Consider the following 22,378-nt stretch of genomic DNA (forward strand, 5'->3'; position numbering starts at 1 on the left):
GGAATCACCACAGAGAACATACATTTCGACAAAGTTGTCTCTGTGGAAGGGAAAGTTTGTTTCTTCTCCAGTTACAACTTCTACATTTGGACGCTTCCTGGATCAACATTATTTTAGACTTTTACTCGCCGGTGTGTGTCGCCGTGTGTGTCGCCGTGTGTGTGTGCCACTTGGATCCGCGTTCGGCGTCTTGTTTTCGGGGTGAACTGTCCGTGGACGCCTGGTGGAGAAAACGTAGAACCGTACTAGCAAGAGAGGATGTTTTGCCGGAATCAAACAACGAGAGCCACTGTTGCCCGCTGCTCGGCTCTTGAAATGGAGATACGGCGAGGGAAGTTCAGAAAGAGTCTTTACGTGACTACATCCCAGGTAGACAACACTCCATCAACACTTTGGGGGTGCATACCTCCTTCTCTCTCTTACGACACACGTTTCTTTATATATCTCAATTTGAACTCATTTAAGGGTGTTAAAGATAGCATCACTTTGTGGATAATGTTCTTCCAAAGTAACGTCCCCCATGTAGGAAAACCTACTAATCCCAAATTTAGTAAAAAGTCATTCATTTTTAGGTCTAGCAATAGATATTATCGTAAAGCCTGTTATGTGTAACAGCTAATAGCTGTCTGTTAGTATAGGTTTGGGCTGTTCAGCTACTTGTACTGGAGAAAGCTAAGGACTATTGTTTTGCATGTAATGCAATGTAATGCTCTGCCATTCTCCCGCAGTTTTACTTTATCAAATGATAAGATGCTGTCAGCCTTGATTACGCAGTTGCCCAGAAGGCGTTCCAAGCATTATATCCTTCCCTCTTCCTGCTTTGGGTACTTAAGCCACACCGCGCTAACTAGTTACTTTGTTCGAAAGTAAACTGTTGATCGCCTCTCTGAGACTGTTTGACCATGCTATGGAAATCTGTGTTCACCTCCGTGGACGGTGGAAACACGCTGCTTGTCTGAATCTTGTCCCACTAAAAAGGCATTTGCAATTTTTCCATAATTATGATACAATGCCTGCTGGATAATAACTATAGTGGCTCCTCTCTTCACATTCTTGATTTTTGCCTTTTATTGAACTTTTTGAAGACAAACTTGATTTAAAGTTCTATGGGAATGAAAGCCTTTTGCCAGTTGTATTTATTTCCTGTAATAAAAGTTGGCGTTTTTTTTTTTTTACCTAAACAGCAAAGTGGACTGGGCGTTAATTGGAAGCAACTTAGAACTGGAAAGTATTGTTATTTTTTTAAATTTGCAAACTTGTTATAAGTAACAACTTAATTTTTCAGAAAGGAAGCCGTAGCTCTCGTTGACCACACATTGATTAACAAGTATTGTACAATACAGTAGCAACAGAGCCAACGTTATAATAACGGTATAAGGAGAAAACTGCTCAGTCAGCATTAATACTATAAACAACCGTAAAGCAAATCCAACACGGGTGAGTTTCACATCAACAGCTGAGTAGCGCAAGTTACCAACATTTTAAAGTGCATGCAGAAGTAGATAATGCCGGTGAATGGTGACCACTCACAACACTTCAAGTACAGCTGCTGTCATCTTGTAGAGTTAATAAAAACTACATCAGGAGGTTGCCTACAGCCACAGCTGTTAATGCCAATATTTTTGTGACGTGACGCTAATTGGAGACCACACTGGTTATTGCTTCTTTTAGACCAAACCCTGGTGACTATAGGAATATAGGAATACTTGAATAGAGGCATTCATCTGCGCATTTACAGTATCTTAATTGGCAATCTCTACGTACAAAATTCCCTTCAATTTCCCTGAGAACAGGTTCCATATCCACCATTTAAGAAGACTTACTCATTTTGCTGTCTAGAAAATGATGACTTGATGAGAGGTAGCTTTTGAGAGAAAAACTGTAAGTAAAATACTTTGGTTTGTCTCTGCAATTACGTATTCAATCAGTAGTTATTGTAAAGTTGCTAACAGTCGGGCCCTATGATTTACACATTAACCGAATCGCGGACGGAATTTTTATTTACAGTTAAACGCGGAATCTCGCAGAAATTGACATAATGTTAATAAAATGCTGTCATGGTGAGGAGAAGGAACATTTGTGTGGGGCAGTATTTCCCCCGTGTACCGCTCAATTGTGGCGGAATCTCATCACAAACACTAACCAGCCTCCTCCCGAACTAAACATGTCGAAATGCCGTTTTATGATGCCCGCTGACGACGTGCAGGTTCTGAGTGAAAAAACACGACAGGCACGTTTATTCTTCGTCCGAGCTCATCTTACAGTATCCATCAACATTATCAACACACACAACACACTTCTGGCCTTCAAAATAAGAGCGCTGTTTGCCACAACTTGTCTAACTGTGTAAATAAAATAAGGGTGTCATAAAATATATCTTACATAAATAATGCAATTGGAATTGCATTGGTGACTACATCTTCCTAAATCTCAAGCACGGGCATTACAGTTTATTGAAGATTTTGTAGCAATATATGCAGAGGCTGACATCCCATTTGAAAAGTTAGCCGAGCTACATCCATTTCTGAATTACTGGTCAAAATTGGCCAGTGGCATATTAATAAATGTAAAGATTTTTATATTTAATTAGTGGACATTTTATTCCCAAACCCAAAAAGCATGCACTCTATGCTGGTAAAATGAGTGTAAAAGGTAAAAAACAGAATTCTAAAAAATTAAACGGAATTTAGGAAAAAATAAAACATATTTTTCATAGGGCCTTATAACAGCCATAAAGGAGGGAATCTTTGCTTATTTCTCTGACTGACTTATTTGACACGCTTTTCTTTGGTGACCTTAGTTTGACGTCATATTAGTATGTTTACCTCAGCTTTGCTGACCATTTTATGACTAAACTCCAAAAGTGTCAGTTTTCCACTAATGAAGTACATAATGTATCCAGAATTCTATAAAATTCCCACGAGAAGAGACTGCATAAGAAGAAACAACAATGCAAGGCTATTGCTCTGTTTACGTCTCTTAATTAGGGTTCTCTTTTGTTGAAATTACTTATTCGGCACACTTTTAATCTAATTTTAAAGTCACATTCATGTGTTAAGTTCTACTTTGTGGGCTATTTCACTGTACACTCTGGAGCTTCACTGCATTGTGCATGTCATCAAATAAAGTTTTAATTGCAGCCGTTCCAAACTATTGAGCATTTTTCTTTTTTTAAGATAAGCATTCTAATTTCCCAACAGGGACGTCAGTGTTTGTGGTGTTCAGTTGTGGCTTGGGAGTAACCAAAATGTGATAATATTCCCCCCCTCGCCCCCATTTTTTTTATTGTCGTGGGATGCTTCCAGTTCCAGCGTGTTATTATATAACTGTTTTATTAATAATTGCTCATTCTAATTATATTCTTAGAAGTCTTCCTTTTTTTCCTACCTTGTTCGACTGTTTAAGCACAATACTTGAGAAGTAGAGAGTTGAGAAGTAGATCAAAACTGCAGACTGTGTGTGCTGTTTACCAGATTACAACAAACACTCTTCATATTAGCCATTGTATTTTTGTAGTGCATGCCCGTCTCGGAAGGATTTTACCACTAATTACTTCTACATAAAGTTCTCTTTCCGGCTTTGATGGAAGGTCATTCTTAAGTAACTCTGCCTGCCTCCCGATGCTACTCCCAGAGCTGATATTTGGTAATGACTAATGGGGTCTCAGTCTGATGTCAATGCTAAACATATCAGTGGCATAATTACCAGTGGTTATTAGGAATTACAGCTCTCCCAGAAATTGCGAGAATTGCAGTTGCAAAGCTGTGTTGCAAAATGAATTGATGACTTAAACTTGTTACTATATCACAGTCCGTCATGGCAACCGCAGATAAGGACTGTGTGCAGAATTGGCATAACCAGACGAAGAAAAAAGATAAGATACAGTATATTTGGACTGAGAAAAGTCATCACTTACTGGATAATTTCTTGAATTGATTCTATTCTGCCAAACAGTGACCTAGTGGTTAGCACAGTCAGGAGATCTGGATGCTCCGGGTTCATATCTTTGTTTGGGGATTTTCTCCCCGTGCGTGTGTGGGTTTTCTCCGGGTACTCTGGCTTCTTCCCACATTCCTGAAATGCGCATGTTGGGTTAATTGGAGACTATAAATTATTATTATTAAAATTATTATTATTAAATTATTATTATTTGTTATTATATAGATTATCATTTATTATGATTGTGGAAAAACCTTGACAATTATATTACCATATTGTTCCTCCTTAAACCAGAAGTGGTGTTCATCCCCACTCCATTTGACCCCCCCATCAAGTTTAGAATAAATAAACTGGAGGCTAACTATTTAGCGCTCTAGCAGGCTATCCTTAAAAGGGATTGTTCGGATTTTTTTACATGAAGTTGTATGACATCCCCATCAGCAGTCTAGTACACCAACAGTGTCTAACGCCCCAATTGGTCCCATGAGTCCAGTTCTGGTCGGAGATACGTGATGAGGAACCTAGTTCCGCTTAGTTTCTGGGGCCATTTACGTAAAGAGTTTGGCTTCTCAAAAAAATATGTGTTCAAAAGAGCACATTTGCATCACAAAAATGCCTCCTCGAAAAAATCGGACATCACAAATCTCTGCATTCAGTCACAGAACTGGACTCACTGAACCAGTTGGGGGGGGGGAAGTCACCGTTGATGCACTGCACCTCTAATGGAGATGTAATACAACTTCATGTCAAAAAATCCGAACTATCCCTTTAAAGCCGTGGCCGTCTTTTGTGTCCCTGCAGTGATCCCGTAGCCTGTGCATTAGCAATGTGGTATAAACTAAGTCAGATCAAAGTTTATTTGTACAGCACCTTGATGACCATGATCACTAATGAGAAGTTAATATAGGGCTTGTGCTTCTATCCATCCATTTTCTATGCCACAGCCTATCCCAGCTGTCTTCGGTCAAGAGGCGGGGAACACCCTGCCAATCGCAGGGCACATTTAGACAAACAATCATTCACGCTCACATTCATATTTTTTTTAGAGTTGCCAATTAACATGCATGCCTTTGAAAGTGCACTGAGAAAGTGCACTACCTGGCTGCAACCAGCACAGGTGCTGTTGATTCAGCCTCAACTGGTTGTCAGCTATGGAAAGTTATTGTCGATGCCTTTAGAACAGGGGTCACCAGCGTTTTTCCTTGTGAGAGCTACTTTTACAAAATGAAAATGGCCAAGAGCTACTCATTTTGTAACATTTATTTTCAGAGCTTATTTCAAAGCCTAACAAAGCGAATATGCTTGTTTTACCAGAACATTAACAAAATGCTGGTGTCCACAACTCACATTTTGTATTTCAGAATGCATTTCTTTCTACTGTTCTTTCATTATTAACTGAAAACCTGAATGAAAAGCAGGCTTGCGGGCACTTCATGTGGTCGTGGGGGGCTACCTGGTGCCCGCGGGCACCACGTTGGTGACCCCTGCTTTAGAATAAAAGCTATCAGCCAGGCAACAACAACAAAAAACACATGACCACATGACACGTATGCTTTACTGTTGACAATCTTTACAAGGTTCCTACGCAAGTATGGAATGTATGGAAAAGTATGGAATTTTATTTGATACATTTCCACCACTTTTCTGTTTTCTAATAGATAAACCTATCAATACCTTAAAAAAAGAAAATGTTTTTCTAAGGTGCTTGCAAGGGCAGGTAAGATGTGTGAGAGCACACAGCGGGCGACTCATCCCGGAAAACATTTGGGGAGATTCATAAGTTGAACGGCCACCCCTCCCAGGCCTCCCTCTGGGCTCCTCTGGCTCCCTCTAGTGGACAGTGGCAGCATTGCAGTGCCATCCATCCATCCTTTTTCTATGCCGCTGGTCCTCCAATGAATGCTTTGAATGGACGCAATGCATTATGGGAAACTGTCAAAATAGTTGTTTTTTTATTTTTAACTCGTATTGGTACTTATATACTATATACTATATTTGCTAGCTACCTTTTGAGTGTTAAGTTGCTGTGTGATGAATTTAGTGCTGTTTGTAAGATGACACCGTGAGTCAGACTGTTATATTGAGTAATGACCTTCTGCAATTTCCAAAGGGTTGACAAGCTCGTCATGGGTTTTTTTCATAGTTCGTGATTGGCTCCTGTCAAATAAAGAGCTTCCTGGTCCTCACAAACTCGTGCGTGCCACAATATGCCATTTTTATGACGTGGACATGTGCGGCTTATTGTCCGGTGCAGCTTATGTATGTACAAATCTGTTTTTTCCTCTAAATTTAGCGGGTGCAGCTTATACGTCAGTGCGGCTTATACACTGGAATTTATGGTAGTTGTCGATTAATTTGATAATTGAATAATCATCAATTCACTGAATAATTGTTCTTCACTGAGTCTGGAAAAAGTGTGGAATTTTGAAAAGTGAAATCCATAGGAGCCCTACCTTTAGACTTAGTGTTACAGTTAGTTACAAACAGCATGAACACAAACAATAGTGTTGTTGATTGATTCCCTTTTGTGTTATATCTTCAAAACACTGCTAGCCGACCATGTGCAGCCATTTGCTGAATTTGCCAAAAAAAAAAACGGTATTGGGTTACGATTGCTGACTCTACCTTTACAAAGTACGCTGTGTGGGATGTTTGTTATTGCGTGGCTGATAATCAGAAAGTAGTGGGTGTGTGTGAGGGTGTGTAGGGGGTCTCTGAAGTGCAAGTGGAAGCTTGAGGAATGTTAATGTTGCAATACAGCAAAACGGGAAAGATAAGGTATTGATTCTGTCCCTCTCTCTCTCAATCACTGACTTGAGTCGCTCACCATTCTCGCTTTCTGTGTATCTCCGCTATAGTAGTTTTGCAAGCATGCTATCTCAGCTTATTTACTGGCTGGGGGCATTCATGTCACAGGGAACCACCTTTTTACCCGTGGAAGTCATACACACTCAATTGTATATTGAACTGCTGTCACAAGTTCTGGTATACGCAGTTAAGTGTTTGTATGTGACAAACAATGCCAAACATTACCTGGAGGTGCAGTTGTTGGTGAGGCCTGAGCTCATATACGCTAATGTGATGCAGATTCGAACTTTAAATATGTTTGATGTTTAGTCAGCGGGCATAATACAGTAATCCTTTGCCACTTTGCGCTTCGAATTTTGCGGCTTCAATCTACCACAGCTTATCAAGTATATATTAACGCATTCAAAGACGTGATGGTATACTGGAATGTTTGGCACCAGACTTGATTGCCAGAGTAACAGGCTTTTATTGCAGTTTGAATTATCTCACAAATGGCACAATTACCCCTAACACAAGCTACTGTTGCGGCTGTAAACCACGACAAGCTAAAACTCAACTCTGAACCCCTGTCCGCCCGACACTCATCTCTCCTTCACCGGAACATATTTACAGCAACTCACATAAGCGCGAGTCTGACTTATAGCCTAAATGGTTTATTTTCTTTTATTATGTCTACTATATCGGATAATATGAGCGTAAAGGTGACTATAGGGGTGTTAGTTCACGTTTAGAGGGCTCTAATAATGCAAAAATTATTTAGTAGGTCGTAAACAGGTTTTCTATGCTCTAACTATGAAAATGTTAAATTTCTAAATAAGGAATCCAACTTCGCGAAAATTCACTTATCACGGTCGGGTCAGGAACCAATATAAATGTGATAAACGAGCAATTGCTGTACAGTGGAATCTTGGTTAGCGTCAGTAATATGTTCCAGAAGACGACTCTAACCGAAATGGGCGTTCACCGAATCAAATTTTCCCCTAAGAAATTATGTAATTAATCTGTTAATTAATCTGTAGTTAATCTGTTCCAGAAAACTAAAAAATTAACACAAAACATATTTTTACGTATTAAGGATGATGCGATTAAGGTTTTATGGCATACATTATACAAAATGTATATTCTTTAGAATCATCACTGAGGATAATTACTTTCTCCACATCTTCTGTGGATGTAATTGACGTAGAGAAAAATAGCTGAAGGAACCAAACAAACAAACAATGCCATACATATATACAGTAAATCTCTTCAGTGGCCAACTTGTTGAGCATCTGCATGTTTCTCTCAGTGGGAACGGAGGAGAACATCTGCTTTCTGCAGCACATCTTTCCTCACCCTCCTCTCTGGTTGTGCTATGTCAGCTGAAGCCACCCAGCGTGTGCTATGAGGCTTTTGCTTTTGGCATTCTTATTATTACAGTGATGGGTATGGAAGGGACTCTATTTTAATGCATTGTGTTATTTTTTCTGAGTGATGATCACCTTTTCAGTCCACTTCCACCAACCTTACATGGCCAGGAAGTGGTTAGGATATGTGTGTGTGGGTGTGCCTAACCACACCACTCTCTCCAAGCGCTCGGAGGAGGTCATTTGTGTTGATGACAGCTTTTACAAATGTTTTTTGCTGCTTTCTCCACTTGGTAGATCCTCGCTTGGTTTAGATTTAGTGAAAAATTAGTTTTGTTGGGAGTTCCCAGGAATATATATAGAACATGAAGAATATAGCAAAAACCTGTTTTCACCATCGAGAAAGGTTAATTTTGTAACAGTTAGCATTATTGGTTCTTTCATGGTAAAGACTCACAAAATGATAGATCTGTGCCATTTCACTTTTTAGCACCCTTTTTTGTGGTCCTTTGGTTGTGGTTGCAGTGCCATGTGGGGGTGGACTGCAATGAAACAGTTTGAACATTTCATGTAATTTTATTGTAACCAAAATGATCACTGTAATCAATATATATACAAAAAATGTTTTATTTCAAAAATAGATATTTTCATGTATGTCTCAATTACTTGCAGATTTTTTGCCATTTGCTGGTGGTCCCGAAATGTAACCCTCACAAAAAGAGAGGAGCTGCTGTGTTCCCACCAAACTTTATGGATAGGTAAAGATTGGTCAAGGAAAAACACATTACACTTTGGTATGCAGTGCAGTTGGCACAGGTTGGATTTTTGGTCAGTACCCTAACACCAGCCATTGGAGTTCTTCAGTACTAAGCCAAACAAAACATGCAAGTGACTCGCTGTGGTGAATACTGATGGGAGAAGCTGAAAGACAACTACTTATTAACTATTTATTAAAAGCTCTGCCTCAGAGAAGGTCTATGTCCTAGCTAAGCATGTCATGGAAGTCAGTAGTTTTTAATAAGTACCGTAGTTTCCGGTGTATAAGCCGCTACTTTTTTCTCATTCTGTGAACCCTGCGGCTTGTATAGTGATGCGGTAATTTAAAAGTAAATTTCCCATGATGCATAGAGTTCAGCTTCAAGAAGTAGTGACGTGGATGACTGAAGTGGAAGCTGATCCCAGGTTTTGAAGTCTTATGCCGCGATCTCTATACACATCTTAAGTAAGTTTGATCAAGTGTAGAATTACTGCAACTTCTGTTTGGACTACTCAGACTGCCAATCGTCCACTATCACCAACGGGTTTCAAAAGGCTGGACTGAATGAAGAGAATAGGTCAAGCTAAATGACTAACTTGCCTCGAGACAACCAAGAACCACGACGAGAGACAGACTGACAAAGGACGTGACGAAGGAATTAAGAATTACAACTTGAGTGTTTTTTGTTTCCCAGGAGGAGGAGGACGGCGATGAATTACTTTCCTGGTAGGCTACTATTTAACTAGTCATCTTACACTCACTGTTCGCCACTGTTTGGAGAAAAGCATTTATTTCATCAAAAGTTTAACAAATCTTTCTCTGTAACATCTTTTGTGTACTAAATATCTCATGTTACGATGTGGATTTACGATTTTTTTCCTCTCTCAATTTAGAGGATGCGGCTTACATTCCGATGCGCTCTATGGTCCGAGAATTACGGCAGCTTTTCTGAAAAAACAGACTGCGCAAAATGTGAAAGCTAAAGTTGTACATTAAAAACATTCATTGATTTAAAATCAATATTAAATATGAAATAACACCCCCCAGATTATGCAATTGTCTACTAGTTACAGTACATTTGTACATAAAATACTACTGAATTCTTAGTAGTGTCTAGACCGCCTATGGTTTTGTGTTGAGTATTTAATGTGGCTTGGCAGTAACTTGGTGATGACGTCAGCCTGTAAATGTGAGCTTATGTTTGCATGTCTACCTACAGAGAAGGAGACAGAGGTCAGATAGATGTTACCAGAGCAACACTTCTGCCAGCTTAAAAAAAATAATAAACAAAGGCGGAGCCTCAGACCATGAGCCATTTGAGGAATAGAGTGGTGTCCAAGGACTGAAAAAGTGTCCTTTCAGTGCCTCAAAGGATCTCTGTGTACCCAGTGAACAATGGACCATCACTGCTCTGGAACTCTCTTTTAGCATCTTATTAAATGCCAGGAAAAGGGGCTCAGAGGCCCGTAGGTGCTCGAGAGTGGATGCACAACTTCACTACAGTCCGAGTCAGTGTGTCCATTAGTAGTAAAATTTAGGAAGTGTGTTTGTGCTCCCCAAAGACTTCCTGCAAACACTAGCAGAGAAATGCTTTAAGCCCCTTGTTGATCCAAAAACACATTCAACCAGCTGCATGCTTGGAAGCTCTCTTAATATGCACAGTGACATTTTCACCAGAAAATGTTTTAACACATGTTATGATATCATTACACAAGCTTTGCATGTATATTGCTGTGGGGCCATGTTTACGCTCTGCATTTGCATGAGCGCTTGCAATAATAATAATTTTTAAAAAGGAGGTTATCTAGATGGTTTTTTTCAAGTGAAAAAACAGTACTTTTTTCACTTCCTTCAAGCCATGAAAGCAAATCAGCCATGTCCAACTTCCAAGCATGGAAATGACTGGGTTGTTTGTTTGAAGACACAACACTTTTTTTGTTCACTGTTAGCATGAAATAAATATTATTTTTTTTTCGCTGATGAACTTAAATAACCTCATTTGTATTTTGATTTGCCAACACAAGGTTATGTTTTTAGAACAATGGAGCGTCTTGTTTGCTTGAATTTCATACACCAGCGGTAATGTCCTTGTCGCGCTCATCTCTTTCAATCTAATCTGGATCACACATTTGCATCTTTGCACACTGCATATTAGCGCACTTGTTTTTTGGGACACAAAAGCCCTGAAGGTGTGCTCATTCTCGTTCTATATGACAAACACGCACACTCAGCATCTGTATTGTAGTGATGTTGAACTCATTTCCCTTTATAGACTCGAGTTCTTATGAGTCAGTCACTGAAGTGAATTGGGTACACAATTTACCGGAGTCACTCGTCACCAAGCGCATGCGCAGAATCTCGCGCATGCTTAAATTCCACCCACTCCCCACTCTTCCGGAAGTCTACTGCATTTAATCGAATGTTAAGGCTGCACTGTTGAAGCTGAAATTATTGACTGTATACCAGGGGTGTCCATTACGTCGACCGATGGCGAAGTTAGTGTGGGTCGATTAAACGTCATAAAGCTCACTTTGTATACGTCATATAACATCAGTCAGCTGACATTAAGCTTCCCTCCTGATTTTGTTGATCCTGCACGGCAGAGATTAAGTGGTGAACAGACCACTCAATAAGTAGCACACGGAAATGCAACTTTCATCTTTATTATTCCGATGACGATAAAGTAAGATGCCTATATCTAAAACAAAAGTTATCCATTCACTTGTAGAGGTTAGTTATGTAGAAAAAAGTCAAGTATTTGATGGCTCTGCTCTATGTCCCGAACTCCACTATAAAACTGTGTGTTTTCTACACTTTCATTTGTGAAAGTATTATATTAGAATTATCTAGGAAATGTGCCCATTGCTGAAACCTTTTAATATGTTTCCTTGACTTTGGCTGCATTGTCTTTTGCATAATAATTTTAATTTCTTGTATATCTGTAATGTTTGATAGCATCGGCTAACTGGACTAATATATAAACTGTATGTATGATGGACGCCACATAGCTGTTTTGACTGACATGTCACTCAGGTTATGTACAGAACTATTGAGGAATTATCTTTTTTTATGTTGCCATAATAAATTGAATTGTGAATTACTGAATGATAAACTTAGAAACTCTGAATGTAAAATACTTGATCGATCAGCCACTGATCAATATTGACCGATTTCCGTAAAAATTTCAAAGCCGATCACAAAAAACGATCAACGTGTGGCGGCAAATCCTACATGTCTGCTGTGTCACGTAAAGTTGCCAACAAAATGACACGTCTCGTATTGAACTTGACACAGGCTACGCCAATCGAAGCCAGCCTGTTTGATCACTCACTTAGCAAATCTATTTCATTTAGACTATTCTTGCGTCTTTGTTACGAGCTGTCACTGGCTGTACTTTACGTTGGCGGCAGATAGCTAGCTAACTGGCAGTTAGCTAGAGGTATCCACCTAGCTTCTGGTCTTCAGGCTCCAAATGTGACTTTTTACCACAGTAACATTTTGTTTTTAAAACAAACAAGCAATGCAGTTAGTTTGGAGCTCTTTTTGACCCATGGGGAAGCCACCCAATATCACGTTCATGGAGTATGTACTAACTTTTTCAAGTGTCACAGAACAACTTAACTCTCTTATTGTCATTATATTAATTATGTCTTGTCCTCAAAGCACTATTTGTGTGTGGTTGTTTAATGAACATAAACAGATAGTGTGTCCAGCCTTATGATGGTGATACTATCACAGGGGTCTCCTATCTCATCACCTGATTTGGAGTAACTCACAAAGGCTCAAAGAGTACAAAAATTGTTTCACACAAATAAAGGCAAAAAAAAAATCAGCCCAAATGTTTATTTTTTTAATAATTACCTGATGCCAGGGGCCCTTGGAATTGTCTAACACTGACCCTGACCAATAGCACTTATCATAAATAAATTAAAAAATGTACAGTTAATCCCTGTGATCGGTATTAGTATCGGCTGATCTCACTCATGGATGATAGGTATCGGAATCGGCAGCATGAAACACTGATCGGAACATCCCTAGTGTTTAGTATCATAATTTACTATTATACCGGTTTGATTTTGTATACATGGTATGTTTTCATGGTTTATAGTAAGAGGTAGATCATTTTGACTAACTTGCATGCTGAAAAAGTGTGCACCCCTGATATACAGGTACTATGTACATAAATACTCATATTTATAAATATACTAAATCTATATACTCTCTATGTTTACAGTAGGAGGTAGATCTATACACTGATCTATACCATTGTGGAAAACAATAAAGATAAGTCCACTTAGTCTTGAAAATGCAGCCTTTATTCACAGTCACCTGCAGTTCACTGTTTTTTAGCGAACCGATCCTCATGTCTCTCTCTGCCTGTTGGCTCCTAATGCAAAAAAAAAGACTATGTAAAAACTATGTAAATATGTAAAATATATATAAAAAGTTTAGCAAAATAAACGTCTCTTCTTCAAAATGAAAACTCTTGTCGAATCACCAAAATGCAAATATCAACCTGAACAATAGTGCATTTAATGGAGCAATACCATAATAAAATAGCATGCATAGAATGAAAATGCAAAATTAAACCTGTCCTCCTAAAAAAAACAACTCATTTGTTCATGACTCACATCTATAGCTTGGCAGATGAGCAGTGCTCACGCCACGCTGTAAACGCTTGGCAAGCACCAGTGGGTCAGTGACGCTTGCTGTCTTCACTGGGCACCCATGAGTCAGCGAAGCTTGCGGTCTTCATCGAGCACTCATGAGTCAGTGAAGCTCGCGGGCTGAGCGAGTGAAATGGTCGTTTTTCTCGTGCATGTGATGCAGCTCAGGCAGGAAGGAGAAAGGAGAGTTGATCTGAGGCAAGGACCAGAGGCTAATATATATGTGACGTATGTATGGCAGCTAACTAGTTGTTGCTCTCATGTTATGTGCGTCCTTTTTTACCACCTCTTTTTTTGGAATAAGTGCTGCAACAAAGCCAAAGACAAAGTAAAACATGAACAGTTACTCCTTTCCTGGCCGAACTGCGCTGTCATTATGCATACTTAGTTCTTGCACGATATCGTGACATCTCATGTGGCAACACATACGATCATGTTTGACTGTCATGTTTTCAAGGAATGTTTCCTCAAGTTTGGGTCGAACCGGGACCATTTAGTTTCAGACCAATTCTTTCCAGATGTGCGTGTCATAGAAGATAGCAGGCATCAGCATAGACAAAGAGATGAGTCACACATTCAGTCAGCATCTAGTTTCTACATGTCTGTTTCGTCATGTGTACACACATGAATGACAGCCTCAATTGAACCTTTTAGCTCCAAACCCTGGATTAGTCATTCATTGCAAGTCTCTACTCTGTTTCACTCATACACACACGCACACACACACACACACACACACAGACAATGACTAAGCCCAGCAGTGTATCACTGAGCAAGGTTCATTGACTTTTCTCCACAACAGACAACCCACCTGATATTGTAACAATTGGTCGGCGCTTGTTTGAACAGAAAGATGGGGAAGATCAATAAGGGTGACAAAATCACAGATTACTCTCACGCTCGATGGGAAACTTCCTACATGTATCATCAAACTTACCTCGCACTTGCCTGAGAATATTCATTTATCCAGGTCATTGTATTCTCAGGGCGTGAATCGATCGCAACCACACTGTTCAGGCTGGCTTAGAAGACGTTTCGCCTCTCTGCTGTACTGTATGCTGTATATCGTTATCGTAAGAGGCTGCAATATATATTGCAATGTGGGTTTTAGGCCATATCGCCCATACCTACCATGCGACCGCAAGTATACGTATCTAGTAATTCAGGTCATGTTAAAAAGCAGCGGTTTTCAGTCTGAGGCAGGACTTTCCTGGAAGGCACCAGAAGACTTCAGGGGAGGTGCAGCAACTTGAGAAAAATAAAGAAAAACATACTTTTCAACTCTGCTAAGATAACTTTAATTATGTCAAAAGCAAAATGAATTAAAATGATTTCCTACAGATAACGAATAAACAAAGAAATTAGATTTTGGGGCTTATATTCTGTAAAGGGAGGCCCAAAGTGCCATACTTTGAAAAACCTTGCTATTATTTTCTGTGGAACAGCTACATGAAAGTTTGGTAACACTGTACTAGAAAAAGAAATATTATTCTTTTAACATTTGTGCTTATTTTGAGCATCTTTCTTGTTTGGCAGCTGTTTTAAAGTGGATCTACTACGTAATGATGTGGTTTTTGAATTGATTTATGTCACTCACATCCTTCCACCTCCATCATCTGTCAACCTGTACCTTCCTCTTGAGAATGGTATTATGTGGGCCACTCTGCTGCTATAAGGCTCACGTCCCGTGAAGTTACTCTCCGAAGCACTAACCCACTTTTCCAAAACACTCAGGAAGTCCTCCTTTGTCTTCACCTCCAAACTGTCAGACAAGATTACTCTTTGTTCTGTCTCTGTATCTCTTTTTTGTTTTATCTCACCATCTTTTTTTTTATTTTTTACTCGCACTCTTTCTGCATCAGCTCACACAGCCAAGTGACCTTAACTGTAGCCTGCCTGGTCCAAGATTAGCAGATTATAAAGTGAGAGCGAGGCTTGCCTCATGCCAGAGGTATCGTCTTCCTGTGAACACAAGACCTCAAGACAAGACCAGTGACTACAGCTCAGTTAAACATTAACAAAAAGACACCCACCTAATGTCTGGATATCATTTACAGTCTCTGACACTTATGGCGAGCCCCCTGCAGGTCTTAGAAACTCGAGTCTCTTGCTCCAAGTGTTGAAATCACTGATTCATTTCATGGGGCACTCACTCACAATCACCTTCACTGCGAGCCTTGACAACAACAATGTATGCTCTCACATCAGCCAGTACAACTCATTAAGCCTCCACGCTACGTGCTTAAGGCTAAAGATTACGAAGCAAGGCGACACACTTTTTTTCTTCAACAAAGAGCCTGTTGTGCTTTCCTGCTATCCATCAAATAAGTACCTGACAAAACAGTGAAATAGAGTTTCAGGAGGGTGAGGGTGTACACAGGAATGCATTGCAAAAGTGGTCAACACTTAGGAATGTTCAGTGTGTGTACACAGGGTGTCCCCAAAAATGTATACACACTGTAACTGTTGTTTATTGCACTTCAGGTATAATCCAGTGGAACTAAAGGAAAACTGCACTTCACAATCCTTATGTGAGACAAGAACATAAGGATTTCGCTGTCTTGTGTGTTCAAAATAGTGAAAAACTAATGCATGTAATTGGATTCCCCTATTTTGCCTATAAGCCCTCTTAAAAAACCTCCCAAAACTGCCAACAATGTTCCATTTACATACCATGAGCTGCATATTAACCAAGCTATTGCGATTAGGGGTGTCTAGCATCCAAGAAAGAAGTTGAAGTGATGCTTAAAATGATGAAAATACAGCAAAATACTGGAAGTATTACATGTTATCATGGATGTGCCTGTTACTACATGTTTACAAAATGTATATAAAACATTGTGGGAGGTTTTTAGAAGTTCTTGTTAGATAGGTGAAAGGGAATCACTGCTAGCAGTTTTTTTTTATTTAGAACTCACAGAAAAGGGAAAGATGTGTGTTCTTGTCTCACATAAGGATCGTGGATAATGGGCACTTTTTTTTTTTTTTAGTGCCGTTTTTCGTTACTACTGGTTGTTGGACAAAGCAGTTTATCGTTAAATGCTGAAATTAGAAAATGCAGGTTTGCCATTTTTGCGATTCCACTGCTTTGCTTTATTGTCTGCCTCACAGACATCACTTCAGAAATATGTTTCGTGTGTAGATTTGATTAAAAACTTTGCATTTCCTGCAAACCTGCAAGCCTAACTCTGTAGATTTTGCGTTTTATTTGGCTTATTGTGTGTGTTTTTTGGGGTTTTTTTGCGGCACTTACTGCAAATTATGGATCAGCCAAGTTAAATGTTTTAACATTTAACTTAATTTCGTTTTACACTCGTGTGACAAATAAGCATGATTGAAGTGATTGCGGAAAAGAGGAACATCAGTCACACGAATGACGTTTACATTATGCTTCCTTGTAAAGTGAAGAAGATGAATTGCAACTTAAAATATTGCGGCTGTTCATAAAGGCTTTACTATGGTGACAGATTGACGCTGGAACTGATCATTTCTACTGCCTTTGTGAAAAAATGCTTCCAGTCTTCCAGTGTTTTTGGAAAAATATTTAAGACGGAAGTGATAAATATCAATGAGATAACAACGAGTAGATTGCAATAAAAAAGGATATATTTCTTAGTTTTTTGATGAGTGTGCTTCACTGATCACTTGTATCTTCAAATTTGCATCATAGCTCCTCTGTTGTATGCCAACTTGCACAAGATTTGAGACACTTTTTTTTCCATTGGGTCTCTGTGTTGCGTAACTATCTCTCCACATAACTCGTGTGCGTGACGGGAAGAAAATTTCTGACTCGCTCGTGGACAAGTAATTTGGCAACACCTGTTGGTTTGCACATATAAATATCTAGGCTCCATATATAAGATGACCTTTGAGGGAAGACCATCTTATATTCAGGTCATTACGGTACTTAAATGAACAATACCTTCTTCAATGATTTAAAATGTGTATCCAAAATACGGGGCAACCGCTGGTAATAACAGTGTTTGCACAAAGTGACTGAGTAAGGGTAACCAAAAGAATGAGTCAAATGCACCAGTTGTATTTATGTGTTGATATTTACAGTCAAATGCATTGAGAAAGGAGGACGGTTGCTCCTCTGTCATGATGCTGAGAAGGCGTTTTACTGCATGACACCAGATGGGTCATGGCAGGCTCAGCCTGCATGGCTCTGCTTGCGTGTGCGGGTTACTGGGCCCCAGTGGCTCACTGGCTTGTCCATTTTGGTCGTTATGGTCTCACTGTTCCTGCTGTCTCTGCAGTTGTTATGTCCACTAAGGAAATAATGTGTTCATTATGTTTATAGAGTTAATCTGTGTCATCAGCATGATTACCCGAAGGCTTGATGCATGTTTCCGTGTGACAATATTGGACAAAACATAATGTGGACAATGTGGTCCTTTTTTTTTTTTTTTACTTTTACGTGTGATGTTTTCTTTAGTATAGTAGGTAAATATAATTTCAGTCAAATATATAAATATATACGCACGGTGGCCCAGTGGTTAGCATGTGTCCTTGCGTGAGTTTTCTCCAGGTACTCCAGTTTCCTCCCACATTCCAAAAACATGCATGTTAGGTTAATCGGCGACTCGAAATTGTCCATAGGTATGAATGTGAGTGTGAATGGTTGTTTGTCTATATGTGCCCTGCCATTGGCTGGCGACCAGTCCAGGGTGTACCCCGCCTGTCACCCGAAGTCAGCTGGGTTAGGCCTCAGCATACCCCCGCGCCCTTGATGGGGAGAAGCAGCATAGAAAATGGATGGATGGATAAGGGGATCGAACATAAACATTGATTTAATTGGTTAGTTAAATAAGAAGTCTGCCTCATTTTTATATGTACAGTGGAACCTCGTTTAGTGTCCTTGGTTAGCGTGTTTTTCGGTCAAAAATTTACACCTCGATTTGCATGCATCCTCCAGTTAGCGTACAATATGGCGCGCGTCTTGTCGTGCTGTTAATACACTGCGTGAGTCCAACTGCGTTCTTATTATATTGTTTAAAATGCCCTTCCTTGTTAGCATCCTTTTAGCTAGCTAAACAAAATTGTTTGGTGCTCTCATGCAAATTCCAAAAGGCTCAGGTCCCGTGACATTTGTTTGTGTCTACCACATGACTTTGTTGTTCCACAACCCTCAGTGTCTTTTCAAATCCAGAATTCTGAAATTTTAAATGACTTACTGTGTCTTACTGTGTCTTACTGTGTGCGTCCAACCTCAGCAGCAATGGCGCGTTGCAAGAGGCCTTGATTTTGCCCAACAATCCAACCGCGTTCAAAGAGAGAAAGATGAGTGAATACCTCACAGAAATCCATATTTTTGCCAATATTTTGTCTTTTAAAGGCTGCGGTCTTAAACTTTTGATCAGCTGATGAACAGCCTATTTCATTTTAATGCTTGTTTGCAATTAATTGCTTACTCAAAATCTCCCATTTCTTGTTTTTGCATTTTGAAGCTGTACTTAGAACTTTCTTAAGATCCAACAGTGCAAAATGTAAATTCTTTTCAATTTTTCAAGTGGTCTTAAGATTTTGATCAGGAGTTTTATGTCACGTTCTTTGATTTTCTTTCTTTTATATTTAAAAGGTCATTTCCCAAAACCGTCAACGATGTTGACAGCTCTTGAAGACCCAAAGCTCTCTTAATAAAAATTTACAGACAATCATGTGATAGAAATTAAATTTGAAAATTTTGACTTTTCTAAATAAGTATTAAACAGCAAAACAGGACACTCGTTATTTCTTAAATACAGGGAATGAAGACCTGCATTCGTCACATACGTGTAGTTTTATTTCAATAAGATGCTGCGCAACCGAAAAATATATAAACCAGTCTTGAATACACCAAAATTAAGGGGAAAATGGACTAAAAAACACTTGTGAACATGTCTTGTCTTATTATGGTGATGCTTTCCATATGTATATTTGTATTGTTCATTTTGTCCAACAGAGGGCGCTATTACTCCACTGTAGCCTCTCATGAGCTTATTCTACTTATACATTCATCACTATATAATTTACTGATTGTCCCTCCAGCAATCATTAAAGTCCATTTTAGAAGAGCACACATTTTAGTTTTTGTTTTTTGTTCCCACCTCAACATATTGTTGCTTGGACATGCCTACTCAATAATGGAGATGAATTAACTGCTGCATCTGTGAAGAGTCAAGCTCCTCCCCCTAACACATGGATAGTGACATTTTTAATGGAAGCATTCCAGCCTGCTGCATGATTTGTGCGTCTGGTCTAACGTATAATTTCCACCACGACTCATGTTTAAATCATGTTTAAATGACACTACACCACTCTTGCACCTGATCTTAAATTAAAAGCCAGATCAGTCAGAATTTAAAGAGTGAAACTAATATACCTAATAACAAGGTAGGCTGCAGATAAGATTTATATGTCATTACTCTGCCACAATGTCAGAGTTATGACTGTGCAGGCGTCGACGCAGGTGTTTTTTCCACGTTCTGTAACTGAGGACTGACCTCCAGGGGGATTTCTCCATGATATGTCTGCTTTCACAGCTCATCACTCGCTGCTGTCATCGAGCACAGCAGATGTGACCCAGCGTCTGCCATCACAAAGCCATGGAATTGAAGACCTGTTGCACCGCCTTATTTTTTTTCCTGTGTAACCAAAGCATCAGAGAAGGTTTTTACGTTTCAGACACACAGCCCACTTGACTGTGAATCATTTTGCTTTTGAAAATATCTCATTTTCTTTGTACAGTCCAAATGTCCAAAGGAGTAACAGTACTTTGCAGTAACTCGATAGCATACAGTGTACTGTACTATTTGTCTAGCTGGTTCACAGTGTTCACATTTTTCAAATCCTGTTTATGGAAGTGTCATTTGTTGCTTAGTTCAGTGAGTCGTTATGGTTTGGTTTTAAGATCGTGTCAAGATAAGTCAGTGTTCATTATTTATTTTGATTTGGGGACCTTTTGTACTTCATTCTAAACCTGCAGTATTGCTGCAGTTGAACACAAAATGCTTATGCAGACTAGAGTTGTTGTTTTCTGTCGGAGAAAGTTCAGTGGCACTGATTGTAGGCGCAAACATTAGTGTGAATGGATTAATGGACGTAAGTGATGTACAGTGGTACTTCAGTTTTCATACTTCCCGGTTTTCGTAGGAGCCTGATTGTGACAAAAACCATTGCCAAAAGTTTGTATGGGTTCTAGTACGCTGTCTCAGTTATCATACGGCCAAACAGTGCGCCTAACAAACTAGTCCATTTGCTAGCAAATCATTCCACGAAATGGAGTGCTCAAACAAAGCATCCACGTGTTTCTGACTTTTTGTGACAAGAATGGATTGTGGTTCTTTTGCAGTTGGGACACTATAGACAGATTCCAGCCAGGGAATCCTTTAACCATCTTTATTTTGTGTGTGTGTGTGTGTGGTTTATTTGTTCATTGAATGCACACAGAACGATGAACAACTCTGTATCGGTTTCTTTCCTTCCTCTTAAAGCACTGTGCACCCGGCGCTGATGAGCATATGATCCACCGTGGGTCCTTGAGCTAAAGCCGCACTATCACAACTCCTCCATGCAGCGTTACTCTCCTCGGCACACGTGTATAGACAGAGTTCAGAACATTCAAACCAAGATTCTTCCATCCCATTAAAACTCAAACTTAAAACTTAAAAATAACAATTAACTTCAGAATTGAGGGTATTTACTGCAGTATGTTGAGAATAACTACAGTTTACAACCGACTGGAACTTTTAGCATTTTTCCAAGCCTGTCATAACGTCATCATAATGACCATGCATTAATGTTAACTACAAGGCGCTATCGTTTCCTCCGTAAGTCTCTAGGCTGGCTCCAGTATTGTTCCTGTGGCTGATTATGTACTCACAGGAAGTTGTCTATATTCCTTCGCACATCCGTTGAGAAAAAAGAAACATGTTGTGTATTGTCCTAAAAACAGATTAAACCCTTGAGAAATAAGGGTGGGAATCACAAAGCGGTATTATCATGATATTTTGCCAACAATAGGCAATGCGGCACAGATAACAGGGTGGTGTAAGGACTTGTAGTAACAACTTGCTCCTTAACACTGTCAAAACCAAGGAGCTCATTCTGAGCTTCAGAAAGTGCAAACAGGACATTCAGCCACTCCAAAAAAAAACGGGGTCTGCTTGGAGCAGGTCCCTGACATCCGTTTTCAGGGGGTTCACATGACTGAGAACCTGACCTGGGCCGCAAATACCATCAAGTTGGTACTTTACTTTTTGATGATCTTGGGGAAAAATAACATCCCTCAAAAACTGCCCGTGGCCTTCTATCGCCACTCTATTGAGAGCATCCTCACCTACTGTCAGTGTGTGGCATTCAAGTTGCACAGCAGCACAGACGAGAGCGCTCCAGGGGGTCATTAAAGTCGCCTAGAAGATAGCTGGCTTCCCTCTCCCCTCCCTGGAAGAACTGTGCAGTTCACACTGCATCAACATGGCAGTGAAAATAATAAAGGACACATCCCACCCTGGTCACATGTCTGTTTGAACTGCTGCCATTAGGCAGATGGTAAAAGTCAATAAAAGCAAAAACTAGTTGACTAAAAAACAGTTTTTTCCTACTGCTATGAACCAGTTAACGTTCTCTAGCGAGCAATTTCAGAATTGTAACAAAATTGTAACAAAATTGTAACAAAATCTCTCTGTCCTGTGCAATGCTGAGTCTTTATAAGCTACGCAATATTCTTGAATGTGAGGGTGTGTGCGTGCGTGTCTGTGAGTGAATGTTTTATGACTATTATTCATTTATTAGGCTTTTGTGTTTTTTATTGTACTGCAGTGAGAGATGGCACACAATTCTGTTGATAACCGTGACAGTGCCAATAAAGTTTCTATATT

General features: G+C 39.6%; 1 protein-coding gene across 2 annotated transcripts in view; it reads left to right on the forward strand.

Annotated features, from left to right (window-relative positions):
• The window catches only part of rtkna (rhotekin a), an 81,432-nt gene continuing 59,054 nt past the window's right edge, over nucleotides 1-22,378 (forward strand). Inside the window, exon 1 of one of the 2 annotated variants that reach the window (XM_054772758.1) lies at nucleotides 1-369. In XM_054772758.1, coding sequence (XP_054628733.1) covers nucleotides 259-369 — 111 coding nt within the window. In that variant the 5' untranslated portion in view covers nucleotides 1-258. The remainder of the gene's footprint in view (nucleotides 370-22,378) is intronic. The other variant, XM_054772762.1, reaches the window with a different exon arrangement.

This window comes from Dunckerocampus dactyliophorus, chromosome 4 (assembly GCF_027744805.1).
Source record: "Dunckerocampus dactyliophorus isolate RoL2022-P2 chromosome 4, RoL_Ddac_1.1, whole genome shotgun sequence".
Classification (NCBI taxonomy): domain Eukaryota; kingdom Metazoa; phylum Chordata; class Actinopteri; order Syngnathiformes; family Syngnathidae; genus Dunckerocampus; species Dunckerocampus dactyliophorus.